Raw genomic sequence first — 24,045 nt, forward strand, 5'->3', positions numbered from 1 at the left:
TTTTTTAGGATGAAAAATACGGCGGAGGCTAGGAAAAGACAGCACAAGGACAGCACATAGACTGAGTGGCGAGCGGGGGGGGGGCAGGAGCAGGAGCAGGGCAAAAAAGCATCCGCCTTCGTCGAGAGCCAAGCAGAAATGACAGTTGTAAGGGCAAATTTCAAAAGCCATATCATATTTATTCTGTGAGGGAATATTTTCAACTGAAGTAACTACACTGCAAATGTACCAATGTTAACAGTTAGGCCACAGTGTTAAAAGCCGAATGTGGGTGTTGTGCCACTCAGTAAAAAAATAGCATGTGTAGTCTCGGATATAACACAATGTTGAAAATGGAGTGTCACCTGGATTTGACCCTGATTGGTGTCTATTTCAAACTAAAAACATACACAATGATTGAATTTTTCTTCTTACACGCAAGAGGAAAACAAACTTTCCTAAATACAGTATAGGCAAGACTCTTACATGATGGTATTTGATGAAAAAAAAACGTTACTTGTTTTCCACTTGAGTTATCTATTTTACATTGTTTAAAGCAGATTGGTCATGGTTGTACTGTATTTGCTGTGATGTCAAATGGGATACATGGCCTGAAATGTAGAGATTTCATCATCTTAGTTACATAATATAGTAAAAAGGTTTTCGAAAGTCTGGAGAAATGTCTGCATCTGAGCATCAAGGCCGAAAAACAACATTTCGTGCGTGTGACATTCAATTCCTCAAACCGCACTCCATTGGAAATTGCCATCAGAGTGAATGATATTGCCACATTGGCTCAGGAACGCTTTAGAAAACCATTTCGAGTCAGCACAATTTGTTGCTACACCTACAAAAGAAAGCTACCACGCAGAGCAAAAGCCATTTAACACCCAAAAACGCTGCTGACTTCTCTGGTCTAAGCTCCTCTGAGATGGACTGCCGCAAAGTGGAAAAGTATGCTGTGGTCTGATGAGTCCACATTCCACATGTAAATTTCCCCAGTGTGGGACAAATGAAGGATATCTTATCTTCAAATTGTCTTTAGAAATTATCGACGTCGTGACCTACAGATCAAAGAGGAAAAGGACAATTCAAAGTTGTAAGGGCAAATTTCAAAAGCCAGCCTCTGTGATGGTGTGAGTTAGTTGGGAGTCACGAACTGCTCAAACCTTCCTCCACTCACAGCAAATATATATAGCGCATACAAAAGAAACCCCATCCAACATGAACTGTATTTGCATTTTCATATTCACCCCATTTTATGAAATTAGATCCATCCAATTTGATTTTGACTCACAGATGGAAGCAAGTGGGCAAGCGGCTTGTAGTGGGAATTCAAACCACAAATCCACTTTAGAAGCTGGCAAATTAGCAAACAAGACAATGAAAGCAAGGACTCAAATTTATGGGCCAAGTATGTAAAAAACACAAAAGGAATTTACTTTGTAGTGTTACAACCATCCAGAGGAACATAAAACAATGACCAACAGAGGGAAACAGAATGGGACGCCCGGCGGTTAACTGTTAAGCGGCCTAATATCGTAGATGTGAAAAGAAAACAATAGAGAAGAAGAGGGAGAACACCCCCCACCCCACCCCCAGACATACTCCAACCATTCTCCCGAAGTGGGAGCATGGTTTGAACCCAAGGAAAAAAAAACTCAGCACACGGAGCGTACATTTAAAAGACAAGTACAATAAATCTCAAAACTTGACATGTAGTGGGAGGATGGAAGGGGGGGAAACGAGTTCCAATGAGACTGGCGAACGGCTTAGCATAGGAATGCTCCAGCCAATCAGGTTGGAGCACGTGGGTCTGGAGAAAATAGCAATCCAACGAAGACATTGATATTGCAGGGCATGTTTTATTGTTTGTTTATGTCTGTGTCTCAAGCACCTACGGCTGAAGATCAGGACTTATCTGTCTCGGGCTCGGGAAGGAGGGTTAAAAGGGCAAATAAGAATGCTAGCGTCCTATCGAAGTGCATGATACAAGCCCAATTGGCATTGAGCATATATACGCAATGCCTTTCGTGTTGATTCTGAAAGGATTAGGCCACATCGCAGAGAAGCAACACAACCAATATGTTGTTTGTCAATCCTTATGTTTTCAGACACATAAGAAGCCGAAGTCAAGCTTGCTACGACAACAATTGTTCATACTTCGCATTACATAACAGACCGGCCAATGCTCCGGGTTCAAACTTCTTTTATTTTGAAGTTGGCAACCTGTTGGCGGTGTGTGACCGTAATGAATGATGTAAGCAATTGTGGCTTGACTTCTGTCTTTTTGGCTGGAATTGCTAAATTAAAATTCAAAAAACAAGTAAATACAATCTGTGCAGTGTAAATCTGTGCAGTCTACCGGTAATTGTGAATGTGGCCTTCCTGTGCCTATGTTTGTCTTCATTCTGGTCTCTCTTCTCTTGAAACGTGTACCTACGATTATCGACAAATGCCAGGAATAAGTTGCCAGTACAAATATCCGTGTTTAAAATGAATAGCGGACCAGCAAATGACACACTAGTGATGTCAGTTCCCTATTTGGTGGCCAATATGGACGAACCCACTCAAACAAATATTTTGTCGTAGAAGTGCAATAAATCAATAGAGAAGTGTATTTTTCAGTTTTTAGGTCATTTTCACTGCCAAACCAATTACAACCATTCAAACCATACATGTTTATTTGACCGGTATCTCTTTGCACAACAATATAAAACAATGTACTACTACAATAGATATTGGGATTGCCGTCTACTCACCCTGTAGATGAAGTTGGAACGCCCCACTCTGCCAATCTTGCCGATGTGATTCATGAAACACAGGTTTCCCTCCGTGGAGCCATACACTTCACACATTTGGATGTTTCCATAGCGTCGAAGGAACTCCTGCCAGACATCCTGACGCAGCCCATTCCCGATTCCGATCCGCACCGAGTGGACCTTGTCGATCTCTGTCTGAAGGTGGTAAAGATTACATTACAATCAAAGTAACAAAAAAAAAAAGCCAAATCTTTTAAAATATCTTGTATGTCAAGACTTTTCATTTCAATATATGTACTGTATAATACAGAATGTGGTAGGGAGAACTTGATCTGGGTTCAGACCAGCTTTGAAAAACAAAATTAGCATACATCTCTAAATGTATTACAGTGTTCCCTCAATTATCGCAGTTAATGGGGACCGGGACCCTGCCGCGATAAGTGAAACCCGCGAAGGAGGGTTTGGGAATTTTTGTGTACGTGCATGTGGGTACCAGCATGTTTCAAATATGTAAACAGTGCCTATACTTTACATATTTGAGAAAGCTGTAAATGTATGTACTTAAATCTTTAATTATAAAACCTTGTACAGTAATTAACATTCATCAACACCGCCTCCTGAGAGAGGCGAAGAGACTTGTGTTAGTGGTGTAGAAGGCGACTCTCACTTCACACTCTGACGGTGTAGCCGCCGTTAGCCTCCAGCTAGCTCCTGGCCAGCTATCCCCACGCAGCCGATGTGTTAATGATAAGAAAATTAATCGGTATTGTTGAGGAGGAGGCGAAGAGACACGTGCTGCTTTTTTCATACAAGGCCAATCACTCTCTCTCTCTTTCTCAATTCCATGTAGCTTTTGTTAGGGCGGGGGTCGGCAACACACGGCTCAAGAGCCGCATGCGGCTCTTTAGCGCACCCTAGTGGCTCTCTGGAGCTTTTTCAAAAATGGAAAATAATGGGGGAGGGAAATATATATTTTTTGCTTCAATATGGTTTCTATCAGGGGACAAACATGACACAAACATTATTAACGTTTTCCAATGCTGTAAAAATGTGTTGGATATAGATTACATTTCAACATTTTGTCAATGAGGATTTGCGTCATAGCCTGTGACACACATTTCTATTTGCAGGGCGGGATTTCAGTCAGGGGGCGGTTGAAAAACAAACAAACAAACAAACAAACAAAACCAGCCTTTCTTGTCCAATTCATCGAGGGTACTTGCAAAGAAAGGGAATCTGAGCGGCCGAGAGAAGCATTTTTAAACGGTACAGGTGAGCTATGATATTTAGAACGCTGCGAAAGTGCGTCCCGTGCCTCGTTCATCTTAGCGGCCGTTATGGCTGTTGCTCATTATGGCATGCGTGTGGAAGTGTATGTGTGTGCGCGTGTGCGGTAACGGGTCGATCGCGGGAGGTTGGTTGATCGAAAAGTAGATCTTCCGTCAAAAAAGTTTGGGCACCCTTGCTCTACAGGATGAACTGCAGGGGGAAAAAAAACATTTAATCATGAATGCTTGTGTATTTGCAGGCCAACTTAGTCATGTTGATAGCAGGCTAATATCACTAATACAGATACATACAGCATGTGTTGAGTTCATGATAAGGCTATTCATTTTTTGCGGCTCCAGACATATTTGTTTTTTGGGTCCAATATGGCTCTTTCAACATTTTGGCCTTGCCGACCCCTGTGTTAGGGGATGGCCCGTTCCTGTTCCGATGTGACTGTACACCAGTGTTCAAAGCTGTCACGGTTCCGGAAGGTTCTGGAACAGAATCGGACTCCAAAACCAATGACTCAGATAAAGGTACAAAAGAAAGATTTATTTTACAGGAAGAATGGCGCAAAAGCGACAAAGTACAAATAGTGACGCTGGTAGGCATACCAGCAAAAAAATGAGAGAAACCCAAAGCGCTTGCAGAAGGCAAGGAAAATTGCAACGAAAATAGCTTGTCAACAAAGGACAAGATGACCCAATTGCGAAAATACAAAAAACGATAGTAATAGCAAACACAAGCAAACTACTTATGGAAAAACAGAGAACCAAGAACGAGAATATGGAGCAATATCTGAAACGTCTAGAAAACTGCACTTGAACAAATCGCATAAGCACGGTGTATTATTGGACAGTCATCCGAGATGTCCCTTAATAGTCTGTGTTCAAATGAGGAACAAGTGTGCAGCAGGAAAGACCGGAACACCACTGCCACTTACTGGGGACTAAACAGAGTGGAATCATGTTTGATAATAGAGTTCATGGATAATAGAGATTAGTGTTGATAAACTTGACTGCCATGCAGAGTCCTGACCATGACCGATAGAACACCTTTGGTATTAATTTGAGTGGACACTGAGAGACAGACTTTCTCGTCTGACATCAGCATGTGATCTCCCAAATGACCTCAGGGAGAATTATTAGAAAAAAAAAAAATCCCATAAATACACCACTGAACTTTGCAGAAGGCCTTCCCAGAAGGGTGTTATTGCTACAAAGGGTGGGTACCTCCCTCGGGGAGTTCTGTGGGAGGTGCTTCGGGAGTATGGGCTACCAAACCCCCTGATACGGGCTGTTCGGTCCCTATACCACTGATGTCAGAGTTTTGTTTGCATTGATGGCAGTAAGTCAGAATCGTTTCCAGTGAGGGTTGGACTCCACCAAGGTTGCCCTTTGTCACCGATTCTGTTCATAACCTTGATGGACAGAATTTCTAGGCGCAGCCGAGGCGTTGAGAGTGTCCGGTTTGGTGGCCTCAGTATTGCATCTCTGCTTTTTGCAGATGATGTGGTACTGTTGGCTTCTTCAAGCAGGGCTCTCCAACTCTCACTGGAGCATTTCGCAGCCCAGTGTGAAGTGGTTGGGATGCAAATCAGCACCTCCAAATCTGAAACAATGGTCCTCCGTCGGAAAAAGGTGGAGTGCCCTCTCCAGGTTGGGGAGGAGATCTTGCCCCAAGTGGAGTTGTTTAAGTATCTTGGGGTCTTATTCACGAGTGAAGGCAGGAGGGAGCGGGAGAACGACAGGCGGAGCTATGGGTCATGACCGAAAGAACGAGATCCCGGACACAAGTGGCCGAATTTAGTTTTCTCCGCAGGGTGTCCGGGCTCTCCCTTAGAGATAAGGTGAGAAGCTCGGTCATCCGGGAGAGGCTCAGAGTCGAGCCGATTCTCCTCCACATCGAGAGGAGCCAGATGAGGTGGCTCGGCCATCTGATTAGGATGTCTCCTGAACACCTCCCTGGTGAGGTGTTGCGGGCATGTCCCAATGGCAGGAGGCCCCGGGGACGACCCAAGACATGCTGGAGAGACAATTTCTCCCAGCTGGCCTGGGAACACCTCTGGACCCCCCGGGAAGAGCTGGAACAAGTGGCTGGGGAGAGGGACGTCTGGGCTTCCCTGTTAAAGCTGTTGCCCCCACGACCCGACCCCAGATAAGGGGTCGAAAATGGATGGATGGATTGATGGATGGGTGGGTAATGCTAAGAGTTATGGAATAACAATGGGATGTTGTAAGTGAGTTGGGATAGATAAGCGAATATTTTTGGCAATAAAATGTACTGTAATCAAATAATAAAATGTGTCGTGTGAGAGGCTGAACCAGTTGAGTCTGTCCAGTCTTTCACCCAAGGATAGCTGAGATAGGCTGCGGCTTACACCCCACCTGAATGAGGACAAGCGGTCCAACCATCACTGTCGGCTCGGTTTCCTCATATGACGTTAGATAACTGACCACCAAATTAGCGTCTTATCAGTTATAGCTTTAATTAACATTTGCATTTTGAATATCAGGCCCTTGAATAAAAGGGAGAAAAATACAATCAGGGTTGTCAGTTGACTCGTCAAGGTTTTATATACGCAGTAATAAGTACTCACTGCGTGAGTATGTCCTTTGATGGGTGTAATTCATGTGTGTAAACGGTTGGTTTCCTAATTACTGATATTCTGACGACGACAAATGAGCACAGTGGCATGGCCAAGCTTTCACCCACTCAACAAAATAACAGAGGGGCAGTGGACAAAGAGGACTTTCAGTCTTGCCTCAATAAGGAGCTCTGCCATCATATTACGCGTACGTGCATGTCTATGTGTCCACTGTGGGAGGAGCAAACAAAGGCAACAAAAGACGGTTTTCTTTGGTTCACAGCGCATAGTGTGATTCACGACTCGGTGATTTTGGACAAGAAAACTGTCAGAGATGATGGAAAATCTAGACAAAAGAATTCATTGTTGCAAAATGTGACCAAATATGATATGATCCTTGACCCTCAATATGTTTCTTGCTTTTAAAATATATACTGGAGTGCTGACCCTAAACAATTAGTGTTGAACAAATCCTGGCAGCTCCTGTTTAAAATTACTGTTAATGATGTGAAATTAAAACAATGACAGAAACTCATTTTTGGGGATGTGCCACCAAAAGATTTGGGGGGTTTTCAATTTCCTTTAAAAAAACATTCTAAATTAATCGAGAGGATCTTGTGGGTTTGAGAGTAGATGCCGTAAATAGTTCTACAGAGAAGCCAGCAAGACTGACTGGCTGTGAAGTAGCCACTTCCTTCATTATGGTGTTCGCGGAAGACGTTATCTCATAGGTATGTTTAAAATGTTTGACTGGGTTGTCTTTCACTAAATTAGCTAAGCATATTGGCTCGGTTGCTATCAAACATCAGCACTAGTTTGTAAAACAATGAAGGTGTTGGTGTTGGAGAGCACAAGAAACATTTGGGATGGTTCCCTGGAATGATTGATCAAAATATTTTTTCTTGAGACAGATATATACATTTTCACTGAGGATGGAGAAGATAGAAAATAGAATACCAATCTATATTTATCAACACACACACAGTTAAATAACAGACAGTGTTACCTTGGGCTGGTTGCAGAGATATCGGCACAATTCACCAATATACTGGAAAACTGTCACGTTATGTTTGCGACAGTCATTCCAGAACTGTGAGGCTGAGAACTTCTTCTTGAGGATGCATGTTGCACCTGTGATAAACCAACAATATTAAATTTAATAGGAAAAAAATAGTTGCACTGTAACACCCCTCCATATCACAGTTTAAACTTTGTTGTCCTCTAAATTAACCCTGAATAAGTCTTAAGAAATTAAAACCAACTAAAGGCTCGCAATTGTTATTTGGGAGACTTCTTGTTTGTTGTTCAAAAGACAGAAACAGCAAAACACAAGAATGGTGTTTGTGGTCTCACAATGGTTTTGTTTGATAAAATCTACAATTTGTGTATTGTAATCATCCATTTTCTATATTCTCGTTAGTGTCATAGATGAGCTGGAGCCTTTCCTAGCTGACTTTGGGCAAAAGGTCGGCTACACACTGGACTGGCCACCAGCCAATCGCAGGTCACTTAAACAGACAAATATTCGCAACTGTGGAATATTTAATCTTCAGTGAACCCGGCATGCATGTTTTTGAAATGTGGGAGGAAGCTGGAGTACCTGAGGATAAATCACGAAAGGAAAGGAATAACACGCAAACTACAAACACACAGAAAGGTTGGAGTCCAGCTTTGAATCCCCAACCTCAGAACTGTGAGGCACAGTGACGTGCAATGTGGTTTTAGGACTGGTGAGACAAACAAATTGATGAGCAAAACAAAGTGAGTGTTTGCCATTGAATGAGGAGCCAAAAATTAACTCTTTAATTCCACAGGACGTACTTGTACGTCTTTTTAAAATTAGGCCCCGCCTACCAAGGACATACTTGTAAGTCTAGGTCTGTTGTTTTGCGTCATAGAGAGGACGAGGGTCTGATGCAATCTGTGAATGAGAATAAGCCGTTTGCATTGTAAAGCATGTAGAAAAGAGACCAGTAAGTGGCAGTGGTGCCTCACGTGCTTGAAATGCATGCTTTTACAAAGAGCTCTTTTTCTCTGTTTTTTGCCCAGGAATCGCCATTTTCATGAAACTTAGCCATTTTGTAATGCCGATTGCTGAAGAATGAAAAAAAAAATTTTTTTCTGCTGAAAGGAGAAAGTCCAAACTTTATTTTGGTAGGCTGCATGTTTATATATATATTCATAATACTGTGGTGATAAAAGTGACTCAATATCATTCTTGTCTTGTCTCAGTATAAAATAATGAGTGTGTTTAAAATATCGGTGGTGTCGGACATAGGCACGTTGCTGCTTAGTCGGGCTGCTAAGGGCTTCACTCTACAGTGATTCCTCACCACTTTGAGTTTTGTGGCTTCAGTGTTTCGCGTTTTCTTCCCCAATATTCATTTTAAAATAAATAAATAAAACACAGCCATGTTGGCAGCCATATTGCGGAAAGTCGCGTTGTTTCATGTATATGGGCGAGAAAGGTTCCCCTGCATGCTGAACAAAGAACTGATGTGACTCAGAGGCTTTTTACATGGCCACTCAAAAAAGGCGCGTGATTGGTTCCCGGCACAACATCGACCAATGAGAGCACGAGTGGATTTATCCCGGGAGCTGACTGGCTGTACATCATCGCCAGTCAATTGACTGTCTCGCATACTTCATATAAGTGTTGTGTTCACGATAACTTTTTTTGTTGAAGTGATATCTTTTTTTTGATTTGTTAAGCTACGCTCCAACCCCTTGCCGCCCCCCAAAGCAATGCATCCCAGCTGGGTGATAACACGTTCACCCGCTTGTCGGAGATGGCACCATCAATAGGCACACATTGCTTTAATGGTAGCGCTGTGGGGGGGCGGGAGGAAGTGGTTCGCAGCCTTGACACTGACAGTTTCGGCAAAGGTTGAAATGAAAGCCGAAACTGATTTTTTTTTCAAAAGACAGTTGTCATTTAAAAAACAAAAAAAAACCAAAACAAAAACCTTGAACCTATTTCAACTAGTAAGAAGGCAAGATGAACGTCATAGCTTTAACCATCTCCATAGCTTTGATCCATTTCTATTTGCTAGCGTCAACATTGCAAGCGATCGCTACCGAGTCTTTTTATATCCCACACGTCAGGTTAACAAAATGGACATAGCAATTACAGCTGGCTGGAGATCGCAAAATTCATAAATGAAGTGTTTTGTTTCTCATGGTTTAATCCAAGGAAAATCAATGTCAGTCTGCAGCTAGCCAGCCCCCCGTCATACAAATTGAAAGGCATATTTATTAACTTTTTTATTTTTCCTACAATAATACCTGATTTGGTTGTACTGTAAATTCCCTCAAATTAAAGATGAAAGTCTGCAATTAAATCACATCTTGTTCGTTTCGTCAAAAATCCAATGTGGTGGCTTTTATCGTCACAAAGATAAAAACTGTCCTGTGAATGATGAGATGGCAAAATTGAAATTTATGCATCAGCTGAGCTCATTCACAAATAATTATCAATACGTAGAGAGTAATAATTCACATAATCGTTACTCTATTCGTATTGGATATGAATTATGACACATCTTAATTTAAGTGCATAATATTAGACTTATTTAAAAATATTAACTTTTATTAAGAAGAGTTGTTATAAAATCTGTGTTTTCCAACCTGGGGAGCCAAGACACGTGTTTTGCAAAATAAAAAGCTCATGATAAACCACCAGCCAAAAATGACAAAAAGTATCCATACTGAGATAATGATCTCGGTTTCGTACTTATTTAATGTGAAATTTAAGCTTGTATAGTTAACCACAAAGCTGATATATTTGCCGGGAACCATGACTTATTACCTTGTATGAAATGCATTTGAAAGGCTCCAAATGGACACACAGGTTGATCGTATATTTTGCCTTCCAAGGGTAGATGACAATAAAAACAATAATAATGTAAATAAAAATGAGAGCAATCAAAAACAATGCTGTAAATTTACAATTTCCCATTTAAAATAAACCCATATCGAACCGAGTTTAGAATTTACTCCCACTCCGACGGCCCCTCCTTTCAAGAAGAAACTGTTGCGTCCTACCGCACCACGAATTAATTATTAAAAAAAAGGAAAAAAAATCAAGTGCATTTTATCTTGACTCTCCCTGGCAGACCACAGACAATCAGTTATTTCTACAATTGTGGCTGCTCAAGTCTATCGCAAATATGTTGAAATGGTCTTTCAAGTGTGATGACTTATGCGAAACAGTAGTTTGCAGTTGAATTTTTAGATAATTGGATGTTTAATGAACTGCCGCGGCAGCGCGATGAAGCTTACATCTAGACATTGTAACGTTTTCTAAGGTTCTTGGAAAACATCATGACTCAGGTTTACAGTGGTACCCCTACTTACGAAATTAATGATTCTGGAAGAAATTTCTTCACTAGAAAATTTTGTAAGTAGAGATGCATTTTTCATGTAAATGCCCTAATCTGTTCCAAGGCCCAAATTTAGACATAAATGTTTTCTAAAGCATAAAAATGCATCAAAATATGTAACAAATACATGTTACAATTAGAATATTGCACAATAAATGAGAGTTGTGTGCAAAATGTAAAAAACAAAGAATAGAGTAAAGAATAAAAATGATGGTCATTTAACCTTTAACCCGTGTGCACCAAAACATCCCGTAACAGGACTGTTGACGTACAAACTAAAATTATGTCATGATCTATTAACATGTTGAAGGCGCTAACTTGTCCATATTGAATAGTCCGAATTCAATGTTTTTGTTTTTTACTTATATGCAGATGATAGTTACTTATACCCATAGCACAATACTGCTTTTTATTGCTTTGATGTCCATAGAGGGCACCAACCTCAATAAGTGAATAGAAACTATATATGTATGGATAGGTCTGACGCCACTGAACATTTTGAGTGGTCGCAAGAAAAAAAAAGGATTTAGAAATGACTTTGATATTACACTTTAAAGCCACCGTTCCATTATGGTGCCTTTGTCCGATGTGTCGTTAAAAAAAAAAATCAACGCACATGGGTTAACTGTGTCCTAATCATTTTTTTGCCCTCTTTAGTGCATGTTCTCTCCCAGAGGTGGTTTTTGCCTGGCGTTTTGAAAAGAACTGATCCAAGGACGTTTGCTTTTGTCGGCTTCTAACAAAATGTCCAAGGCAAACATCAGCATAGGGAACAATCGCCCAACTGGTGAACACTTTTTCTGGGTGATTCACATTTACGTAAAACTGTCGGAATGCCTCATGGCCAGAGGGGCGAATGACGAGGACGCTGCATAGACACAGATCAATTTATCTTCATAGACACATATGGTAAAGGTCCTCTTAGCCAATGGGATGGCAGGATGATGCTCGATAATAGCCAATCGCAGAGCAGCTATAAGTATGTTGCGTTCAGGAAATTCGGAGCTGTGAGTAGCAACTCATACTGTATTTTTACCTTACCTGCAGTATTTTCCTGTTAAGGCGTTTCGTAACTAGAAAATTCCGTAAGAAGAGACATTCGTAAGTAGAGGTACCAATGTATTTGCAACAAAGCATATACTGTGTGGATGTTGTCACAAGCTGAGCCACAAACACTGTGCACACACTCCTGCTCTCTCTCTCTCCCTCACACTCTCGCTAGCCTAACAATAAAACATTCATAACCCAGTTCATTACGACAGATTGTATTGTTACAGTGCTTAACACATTTATTCACAACCTTATGTAAACACATTTTTTTTTACAACCCAACTGTTTAGCATCATCCACATATTAACTCGATTATTGTCGATTTTTCATGCATTGTGCGCACAAGGGCCTAATGCAATTCCTCGCAGAGTATCAAGTTTGGAAAGGATTGTAAGGAGGTGCAATTGCCAGCAGATGGCAACAGTGCCTTGGATCAGAGCATAGACAGTAGTGTTTATAGAGTAGAATAAGCCCACACTGATGGAAACGAAATGGCTGAGCTCAGGCTAAGTGTGCAGTGTGATCGAAAAATGCAGAAATACAGACACTGAAAGACAATCTCTTCAGAGTTGAAAGCCACACAGGGTTGCAATCAGTTTATCAAAATAACAATGACGCTGAGAGCATGCGTGTACCCGACGGCACTCCTCTCCTGAGGCTCTCTGACTCATTGGGGCAACCGTCCGACTACCTCACCGTGCTTTTCAACCAAGGCTACAAAAGATAGGGACCTGAATTGTTTTTGTGATGCTGATCCTGACTCTAAATGAGGGATTTCCCTTGGGGATGAGCTGAGAGCAGCAGAGAAACTTGATAAGAGAGAACTTGTTCCCAGGCTAAATTTTAGGAACTTCAAGTTTACAGTAATTCCTCACTTTTTTGCAGTGAATGGGGATCAGAAAGCCCCCACGAAAGTTGAAAACCGCGAGGTAGGATTTGACCCCCCCCCCCAACAAGAACGTTTCATATATTTTTAGACCAGCATGTTTAAAATATGTAAACAGTATGAATACTTTACATATTTGAGACAAATATAACTATACACATCTTAACTTAAATCTGAAAAACATGGATTAGGTTGTGGACCCAGCAGCAGAATCACTCACTTTGCAGCAATATAGATTTTATTGTACTTTATAAATTTTAGTTCTATATTGTCCAGGCTATGCAGGGAGCAGACGTCTGGATGATTCTGGCTGGCTGAGAACCACTGACTATCCCCATTTCAGTGAATGTGTCATGGTTGTGCTTGGAAAAGGATCCAAAAGCAAGGAGGCAGGAGAAGCATGGTGAACCGAACAAAATGTCTTAACAGAAACACTAGCGTGGAAGACGATCCAAAAGCAAGGAGGCAGGAGAAACACGGTGTACCGAACAAAATGTATTAACAAAAACACTAGCAGGGGTGTACTCTGGAAAGACTAAACACAAAGCACTAACAAAGTTCTGAAAAGACGAAAACTCAAAGTAACAACACTGGGAAATAAAACATCGCTACGAGAAGCAAAACAACTTGACAGTAACAAGAGTCTGATCAAGACTGACAGAAAGACATAAAAAAATTAATTGTGTGTGTGTGTGTTATTAATATTATATATTTTTGCGTCAGTGTACACTGCACCCAATGCACCCTATCCGTTTCGCTTTCACCCAAAAAATGTATACTAAATTAAAAAAAAAAAAAAAAAACAGGTGACCCTTAACCTATGGTGGCACATGACCTGCATCACCGGAACTTGTTAGTGGTCACAAGTCTGCTATTTTAACTTGCAATCAGAGCTGATGTACCTATTTTCTGTTTATTCTCATTCAAAGTTTGTTTCATCTGCAATTCACGGATGGCATTGTCAAAGAATGGGAATCGGCTGCGCCAGGAGAAGTATTTTAAAACAGTGCACGTGCGCTACGATAGTGATGTTTCTGTGCTTAACACGATGCCAAAGTGCATCGCTGCCTGCGTGTCAGGTCGACCACTAATGTAGGTGGTAATTTCCTTTCCACAAACTCACAAATTTGTGAGTTTTAATAGAAACAGAAAATTAACTTCTGTTTCTATTAAAACTCCGTTATGGCTATGCGCGTGCATATAAGTGTGTGTGTGTGTGTGTGTGTGTGTGTGTGAGTGTGTGTGTGTGTGTGTGTGTGTGTGTGGCCATTTGAAAAATAGATCTTGATAGTGGAGTGTTGAACAATATGGTGTGTATCATATTGTGTGCTTCCATTTAACCACATGAAGAAAAAGAAAATGCTCCTCAGGATGGTTAACACACACACACACTCACACTCACACACACACACACACACACACACAATTTTAATAGAATGTTCATACATTTTGGGCAAATTTTGACACTGTAAATAGACATTTGCAAATACCTTTTTGCCATCAAATTTGCTTTTCAGATTTTTTTAGAATAAAAGTACTGTTTAGATTAGGGATGTCAAACTCATTTTTGTTTGGGGCCACATCATAACTACGGTTTTCATTCGAGGGTCGTTACTACGGAAATGGAATAAATGCCACTCTGTATTCCTTTAGCATAGCTCCATCTACAGGATGGCTAATGCAACTTCAGCCACTATTGTAGCTCCTCTTTGATGCGGCTTGTGATGCGGTGCGCCCTAAACATAATAATAATAATAATAATACATTTTATTTGAAAGCGCTTTTAATCACACTCAAAGACACTTTACAAAGCTTAAAACACAGGATAAAAATGTGCACTTAAAACAAGCATACATAATTTACAAAAGCACATTTAGATGAACAAAAAGCAAAATGGGTAAAAGAGATTAAAAGGTGTTAGAAGCATTGCGGAACAGATGAGTTTTAAGAGATGATTTGAAGGATCGGAGGTCAGTACAGTTGCGGATGTGTTGTGGTAGAGCGTTCCAGAGGGTGGGGGCAGCGACAGAGAAGGCTCGGTCCCCCCAGGTTTTGAGCTTGGTCACGGGGATGGCGAGGAGGTTTGTGTTTGAGGAGCGGAGATTACGGGAAGGAGTGTATTGGTAAAGAAGGTCGGAAAGATAGGAGGGGGCCTGATTGTGAAGGGCTTTATAGGTGAGTAGGAGCAGTTTAAATTGAATACGCTGGGGAACGGGGAGCCAGTGGAGGTTTTTAAGGACGGGGGTGATGTGATCACGAGTACGGGTGTGGGTGAGTAGGCGGGCGGTGGCATTCTGGATGTACTGTAGTTTATTGAGGAGTTTGGTGGTTGTACTGTAGAGAATGCTATTGCAGTAGTCAAGGCGGGAGGTGATGAAGGCGTGGATGAGGGTTTGAGCAGCGTTGAAAGAAAGTGAATGGCGGAGACGAGAAATGTTTTTGAGGTGGAAGAAAGCAGTTTTGGTGATTTGGGTGATGTGTTGGTCGAAAGAGAGGTTTTTGTCAAAAAGGACACCGAGGTTGCGACAGTGAGAGGAGGGGGACAGGGTGCAATTGTCAATAGTGAGGTTGAAGTTGGAGGTTGTGTGGGTGAGGGACCGAGGACCGATTATAAGCAGTAGAGATTTAGTACAGTTAAGAGTGAGAAAGTTTGTTTGCATCCAGGATTTGATATCTGAAAGACAGTTAGACAGGGTGGAGTGGGTTGTTGGGGTAAATGATTTGGTGGATATGTACAATTGGACGTCATCAGCATAGCAGTGGAACTGGAGACTGATGATTTGGCCGAGGGGTAGAAGGTAGAGAATGAAGAGAAGAGGACCAAGCACAGAACCCTGGGGGACACCTTGGGACAGTGGGGCAGTGTTGGAAGAGCAGTTGTTGATGTGAATGAATTGTTTTCTGTCTGTGAGATATGAGTGAAGCCAGGTGAGGACTTTGTTGGTGATGTTTAGGGATTGCAGGCGAGAGAGTAGGATGGAATGGTTGATAGTGTCGAAGGCAGCTGTAAGGTCAAGAAGGATGAGGATGGAGAGTAGGCCGGAGTCAGAGGCGAGGAGGAGGACATTGGTGATTTTAAGGAGGGCTGTTTCAGTGCTGTGTTGTGTGCGGAATCCAGATTGAAATTGTTCAAAAAGTTGGTTGTTGTCTAGGTAGGTTTTAATTTGAGATGTGACGGCACGTTCGATGACTTTGGACAGAAAGGGGAGGTTGGAGATGGGTTGAAAGTTACTCATGATATCAGGGTTGAGTCCGGGTTTTTTGATGATGGGGGTTACAGCAGCCAGTTTGAGTGAGGAGGGGACATAGGCAAAGTTGAGGGAGGAGTTGACAATGTTCATGACAAGGTGGGAGATGGTGGGAAAGCAGTGCTTGATGAAGGAAGATGGGATGGGATCCAGTGTGCAGGTGGAGGAATTCATTGTTGAGATGATATTGGTGAGTTCGGCTATGGAGACAGGTGTGAATTCAGAGAGAGGTGAAGTAGTTGAAGTGATGGATGGTGGTAGGAACGGAGGGGGGACGGGTGGGGTGGTGAGTGAACTGTAGAGGATGTCGATTTTGGATTGAAAGTAGGATAGGAATGAATTGCATTTGTCAACCGTGAATGAGGTTGAAATATTGTCGCTGGGTTTGAGGAGTTTGTTGACAGTGGAGAAGAGAGCCTTTTGGTTGTTGGAGTCGGTGTGAAAACAGTTTTAAAATAGGCCATTCACTGAAGCGCCTTATAGTGCAGAAAATATGGCATTCATTTTGCAACTGCGCATAGTGTAAACCAGGGGTCTCAAACGCCGGTCCTCGAGGGCCGCTTTCATGCATGATTTAAAAGTTTCCCACGTGTTACAGATTTGATTCAGATGATCAGCTGTTCAACAAATTACACTGTAAACAGTAGTTGTTGATTCTGCTTTAAAAGGCACTCAACATTTCCAGCTAAAAATGTTAAGGCTACAGTATTGCCTTCGATTTAAATTGCACCGTCACACACACACATGTCAGGAATGCTGGTGCAAGTTGCAGTGTAGACCTATTTTACGTCTTTTCTGAATTCACACGTTCAATCGCTGTCAGGAATGCTGGCGCAAGTTGCAGTGTAGACCCATTTTACGTCTTTTCTGAATTCACACGTTCAATCGCAGGTACTTATTTCAATTTTGTCTCAATTTTTTTTTTGAAGACTTATGGTAAAAAAGGTCTGAAAATAGCTGGTACTGAATGAGTTTTAATCAAAGTTGAATGTCCTATCAACTTAACCCCTTCAGGGACAGCGGTTACAACAGTGGACAGCGTATCATGTTATCAGGTTAAAGGTTGTCATTACTGGTGCATGAAAGGGTCAATGACTTTTTTTTTTCTCCTAACAAATACCTGTTAGACTTTCTTTCGGCATTGGAATTGGAACAAACTATATTAAGGTAGCTTCAACATCATCATTGTTGGGGGTACATGTTATAGTATTTGTACAATACTCTTGTGTTATTCATTAATCTTGCAGTCTCTGAACATATTATGCTTGCAACATGTTCCAAAAAAAAGCTGGCGCATGGGACATGGGACAGGGACATGTCTGCCTTTCCTGTTCACAACACTCAATAAGCGCTTGGGAACTGAGAACAGTATTTGCCGAAGCTTTGTAGGTGGGATTTCCAGCACACTGCAATTGTACTTTCGGGTCCACGAGCTCTGTGCTGCTCTCTTTCTCTCTCTGTCACTCACCTCTCAAACCTCATTCTGTCTAACTGCAATTTTAGAACAATTATTCATCTCACTTCAAGCAGCCACAAAGGCGGAATCTGAAACTCTACTCTTGCGCGGAAAAACCGTTGGGGCGGAAAAGTTATATCTGTGTGGTGTAAACAAACAGCTCCACGTGTCAACAGCGACAGCACAGAATTTAAATAATCCAAATATTTAACAAAGCAGTTTCATTGGCCTGCGCTGACTTTAGCCACTGCTAACCTCTGCCCAGATATCTCAACAATTAAATATGAGAGGACAACAACCTGTCCCAGGTTTATCACATCAGTCGGGACGTTGACCTACGCTGTTTTAAGTACGTTGAACTTTTCTTGGAAAAGGGTACAGATAATGTAGGCAAGGAACAGTTTTGGAGCAATTCAGTGTACAGCCTGCTGCATTCACGAGATCACCCACACAAGCATGTTTCAGCAACAGAATGAACACATTGTGCACAAATGAATAGTTTCAGAAGAAGAGGGTCCAAAGATACCCTGGCAGTCCAGTAGCAGCACAGAAGTGTGATTCCAGTTAGCTTTGGCAGGAACTAGATCATGCTTCAATGACATTGTCATGTCAGACATAACACTCCAGACAAAATGCGAGGAAAGTTTTCCAAAAAAGAAAAAGTTCAGACTGTAAGCCATGAGTATTTTAAGTGCTGCGGTTTAAATATTGCATTGGCTAATCTGCAGATTTTGCCAATCCCAGGGGCGGGTTGCCTATTTTTAGTTTCTCCTCAACTCAGCAAAATAGACTTGACGCTTCATGATGTATTTATTTTTTCCTTATGGAAGTGTTAACAGTTCACATTTTCAAAATTTATTTGACATTCACATTAAAAATAACATTAATCATGGACAATATGTGAGGCTATTAATGCCTCCTTCATGAAGCCTTCAGGTTGAAGGCGATCATTGAAAAAGGCGATCTCGCTGATTCTCGACTTTATATTGACTTTGCATAATCGGTTGCGCTAATTCACTTAAATGTTAATATGTGGCGTTTCCAATTGTGTTAATATATAGTGTGTCCCGAACTTTATTCAGCCAAGGCACCCATTTTTCCATTCGATAAGATATAGCCGCAGGAAACTATGGCTTATTCTGTGATATGATTGGCAATTGTTTATTGTATCTTCTGCGATTTAATGGAAGAACATTTCTTTGTTCTGCCTGTCACTATCTGTCTCTGGCTTTGATCGATTGAGAACCATACACAGTATTTATAATTAATAAACTCTAAATTGTCCTCGTTTAAATGTGACTGTGAATGTTTTTTTTTGTTTATACGCTACGTGCCCTGCTGGCAAGCAGTTTAGGGCGTATGCCCAAATTTAGCTGGGATAGGCTCTAGCTAACCTGCGCCACTCATGACAACATGCAGTTGAGAAAATTGATGGGTAGGCGTCAACGGTTTGCATCATTTAACCTTTTGGCAACAAAGGCATCAAAACCAGATCAATGGCCTAAAAACACTTTTGCTCATTTTCGTCAAGTTTTGCTTCAGAAACCAAATATGCAAGTGATCTCAACGCATTTACATGCACGGAAATGAAAACTAATTTTCAGATTTTGTACTTTAAACCGGCGTAGTTGGCAGCAGTCTGCAAGTGTTCTTCAAGACCTTTGCTTTTTTTTGTTGTTGTTGTTGTTTTTGTCTTTGTTTTGTCACATGGTGTTTGTTGTTACTGCGTGTGGATCTGATGTGGACTGTTTTCAGCATTTTTGGCCACGATATACGTCAGAGGAGAAGAATTTGTGCTTGCTGGTTGCGCCTTCTCGGCAGCACGCGTGTACCAGCACTGATTTTAATCAGGAGGAATGTCAGCGTTTTTCGACTGTCGCCGCTAGACAGCCCCGGGGCGCTTATGTTTTTTGCGCCTGTAATGGGCAGCATGTTTCACAGCCCTATTTTGTTTAGCGGAGATGTCGGCGCTGTTGGACTGACTGCATTGGTGTAGCTGGATGGCTTGCGGAGCCGAGGATGAGAGGCGCGGATCCGTATTTGTAACTGACAGTTACCGCTTGGAATTGAAACGGATTTACATGGGACAGGAGAAGTGAACCAATCAGTTTTTTCCTCAATGAACGCTACAGATTCTTGTTGTTTACTTTCAAACGTAGCTTGTAGCAGACGTGCGCACATTTTGAGCAAGGACACTTTGATTCTCTCCTCTTTCATCTAGAACTGCTTCAAACAACAAAGCGTATGCAGGAAAAGTGGTTAAGATTGAATGACTGTCCGTGTTTTATGTTATGTGTTGTATAATATTATTTTGTCAATTTATGTTAGCTGTTTTGTAAAGCGCTTTGCTACAGCTGCAGCTGTTGTGAAAGCGCTATATAAATAAAGATGTATTGTATTGTAACTTTACATACAACCAGGGCAAAGATGAAGGCAAAGCAAAGCTGTCCATTCCTGAACGTCAGCCTCTTCCAACGCCAAAACAAGCTTCGGTACAAAGGACCGTGTGTACACGGAGTAATTAAATTACAATTACATGCAGCTTTTGGCATACTTCTGTGATGAGATAATACAGCATTCCATTGCACTGCAGTGCGACAGTGTCTAATACAGTTTCAAATGTCAAATAGAGTTAGACATCAAGTTCCATCCCAGTTTAGCAAACCACAGTTTTGACCATGTAATGGTGCCAGTATGGTATTGGACACATTCTTCAGGTCTGTGGCCCATCGGAAGAGGGGACCGAGAGCAGCAACAAAAGAGATTCTTGTTGTAAAGTGGAGATTATAGATTGTTGGAACGGAAGGGACACGATAGACTGCGCGCACACACACACACACACACACGCACACACACACGCACACACACACACACACACACACACACACACACACACACACACACACACACACACAGGCACACAGCCAAGTTTGGTCAGGGGTAACTCATTCTATTGGCAGGATAAAAGGTTGCATTGAGTCACGTTTCCAAAGCATTTGTAGAATTTGAATAACCTTTCCTCCAAATATTTCCAGGTCATCTCGCTCGTCAGGGGTGCCCAAACTTTTTTTGACCTAAGATCTACTTTTCGATCAACCAACCTCCCGCGATCGACCCGTGACCTCGCACAGGCGCATACGCACGCACTTGCACACACATGCCATGATGAGCAAGAGCCATAACGAACGAAACAGAAAAATAAAGTCGACAGAGTTGATGAATTTATGAAAAGGATTTCCTGCCTACCTTAGTGGGAGACCTGACGCGGAGGCATGCAACACACTTTTGCAGCCTGTTAACTATCATCGGTGAAATGCAGATGAAACAAACTCTGAATGAGAATAATAATAATAAAAGCTGTATCGCAACATCCCTGATCCCAAGCTGCAATTGCAGACTGCTGAGCGCTAACAACTTCCGGTGACGCAGGTTACGCACCACCGTAGGTTCAAGGTGACCTGCTTTATTTTATTTTATTTTTTTAAATGCTTTTTGTGAAAGTGATGATTAGGGTGCAGTGGGCATTAACACAAAAACTGTATTACTAACATGCACAGAGATACACAAATGTTTGTTTTTGTTTTTTTCCTGTACACCCTTCGCGATCGACTTGGGATCAGTCCGCGAGCTACCGGTCGATCGCGATCGACGTAATGGGCACCCCTGGGATAGGTAAATAAGTAAAAACAAGAATCCAAAGAGGCCCATAATATCAGAAAACTGAACTTTTCGCATGGAACAGATCTTCCACCCGATCCTGAAAATGAGTTTTTGGATCTGTATGTGAAGTTAACTCTCGGTGGCGTTTTCTCAAGTTTTACTTCGACAATGTCGCACTACACAGATTTGATTCTTTCAAGAGCTTTAGTTTGTTACTCCACTGAAAATTTTTGAGTTTTATATTTTAGATTTTAGTTACTTTCTTTGATAAAAGATACTTAAATATAATGTTTTAGCATCATGCGTGGCATGGTGGTCAACCGGTTCAGACACCAGTCATACAGTTCAGCAGTTGTGGGTTTATATCCAGGCTCCAGCGTTCTTGTGTGGAGTTATGTTCTCTCTGTGCTTGTGTGGGTTTTCTCTGGGTACTCCGGATTCCTGCCAAAACTTGCATTTCAGATTAATTGCCGACTCTAATTTGTCCGTAGTTGTGAATGTTCTCTACTGGCTGCCGTCTAGTCCAGGGTATACCCAGTCTATTTCGCAAAGGCCCCATCTATTTATTTTGTGCCTTGGTGGTTTGAAAAGCCGCTACACTAAACTTATAGCCGGGCAAAATGTAAGCATTTTGGGTTACTTTTATTCAAATGAAAAAGTAAAAGACATTTGAGACAATTGCACGCTGATTTTCTTGGCTCGGGGATCTGTATTGGCAGATGTTTCAAAATAATTGACTCAGGTGGTTAAAAAAAATGTGATTGAATGGTAATGTTGCACTTGTGTATTTCAGCAAGGACATCGCGGTGACAAATTCACAACAGATGAACATCCAGCAGTGGTTGTTACCGGGCCCAGACCATAATGGTATGGCCTGCTTGGAAGCCTCACTGATCACGTATGAGAAATTATATCTTGAAGCAGAGGTGGGAGTTAGTAACTTAGGTGCAAGTCACAAGTAAGTCTCAAGTCGTAACTTTCAAGTCTCAAGCAAGTCCCAAGTCAGTGTGGATTTTTTTTTTTTTTTTAATTCACATGAGTTAAGTTATGTTGCCACAAAATCTCAAGCAAGTCATTACTTTGGTCAAGCAAGTCTTAAGTGGACTGTTGCTCAGTCACATGTTGGAGTGATAAGAAAAAAGTGCATTACAGTCATTTATCACGGTTAACGGGGACCAGGTCCCTGCCACAATAAGTGAAAAACGGCGAAGGAGGGTTTGCTCCCCCTAGGAATTTTTGTGTAAGTATATGTGGGTACCAGCATGTTTAAAATATGCAAACTTTGATTATACTTTACATATTTAAAACAAAGATTACAGCATATTGACTTAAATCTTTAATTATGAAACCTTATACAGTAATTAACATTCATCAGCATATCTTTATGAGAAAGACAAAGAGACTTGTGTTAGTGCCGTCGAAGGTGCGCTCTGACGGTGTAGCCGCCGTGAGCCTCCAGCTAGCTCCTGGCCAGCTATCCCTGCGCAGCCAATGTGTTGTGATAAGACAATTACTGTATTTTCCGCACTAAAAGACGCACTGGATTATGGGCGCACCTTCAACAAATGGCTATTTTGTAATTTTTTTTCATACATTGGACGCTTCACATTATAGGTGCAATCTACAATGCCTCCACTAGATGATGCTACGCTCCTTCCATTCAACTCGAGAGGCGTCCGTTCAACTTGAGAGGCGTTCATGACCGCCTCTGAAAAATGTAAATTAACTATTACTGTATTTAAATGAAACTACGAAAATTGAAAATAATGCATCAAAACAGAAAATCAAGTGAGGAAATCACAAAATAAATTCTATATCCCCCCTACAGAATTTATTTTGTGATTTCCTCGCTTGATTTTCTTCCTGGTTTCATTGAATTAATAATTAATTTACATTGAGTGGAACGGAAGAAGGCACGGAGACGGACAAAGATGTACCGTACCTGTATTTGTTGAGACTGTGAAAACCATTAATAAAGTCTGCGTTTTCAAAAAAAATTAAACCACAGCTCTCCTTTTTTCAACAAATACATTTGAATCTTTGTCCGTCTCCGTGCCTTCTATTATTCCGTTCAACTCGAGAGGCGTTCATGACCGCCTCCAAAAAAACGCATTAGCATTTCCTTGAACATAGCTCCACGACTACTACGATCAGATTTGTTGAATGTTGAAACGCTTTATTGTCAGATGTCAGTAGTAGTTATTTATTCCTTTGTTGTGTATTCACAAATGATGAAATCACAATATAAATTCTGTAGGGGTGGCTATAGAATTTCCTCGCTTGCTTTTCAGTTTTGATGTATTATTTTCAATTTTCGTAGTTTCATTGAAGTAATCGTGAGTTTACGTTTTTCGGAGGCGGTCTTGAACGCCTCTCGAGTCGAACGGAAGAAGGCACGTAGACAGACAAAGACGTACCTGTATTTGTTGAGACTGTTTTAAAAAATGAACACCACAGCTCTCCTTTTTTCAGAGCTGCAACAAAAACTTATTTAATAAAGCAGCGACACAGTGCACTGAACCAACAGCAAGTTATAACATAGGAAGCATGTCTCCAGGAAGGAGCCATCTTGGAGTCGATGTATTACCGTAATGACTATACAAAAGACGCACCGGAATTTAAGGCGCTCGGTGAGCTTTTAAGAAAATTGAAGACTTTTTGGTGCTCCCTATAGTGTGGAAAATACGGTAATCGGTATTGATGAGGAGGAGGACAAGAGACACGTGCTGCTTTTTTCAGACAAGCCCAATCACTCCCCCCCACCCC

The 24,045-nt window shown here is 41.5% G+C and overlaps 1 protein-coding gene across 1 annotated transcript in view; it reads right to left on the reverse strand.

Moving 5' to 3' along the window:
* slc27a6 (solute carrier family 27 member 6) overlaps positions 1 to 24,045 on the reverse strand; it is a 53,455-nt gene that overhangs the window by 16,892 nt on the left and 12,518 nt on the right. Inside the window, exons 4-5 of the mRNA XM_019862820.1 lie at positions 7,604 to 7,728; positions 2,742 to 2,936 (exon numbers count right to left, since the gene is read on the reverse strand). Of these exons, the coding sequence (XP_019718379.1) occupies positions 2,742 to 2,936; positions 7,604 to 7,728 (320 nt within the window). The remainder of the gene's footprint in view (positions 1 to 2,741; positions 2,937 to 7,603; positions 7,729 to 24,045) is intronic.

The sequence above is a fragment of the Hippocampus comes genome, unplaced genomic scaffold (assembly GCF_001891065.2).
Source record: "Hippocampus comes isolate QL1 unplaced genomic scaffold, H_comes_QL1_v1.1 scaffold223, whole genome shotgun sequence".
Lineage (NCBI taxonomy): Eukaryota > Metazoa > Chordata > Actinopteri > Syngnathiformes > Syngnathidae > Hippocampus > Hippocampus comes.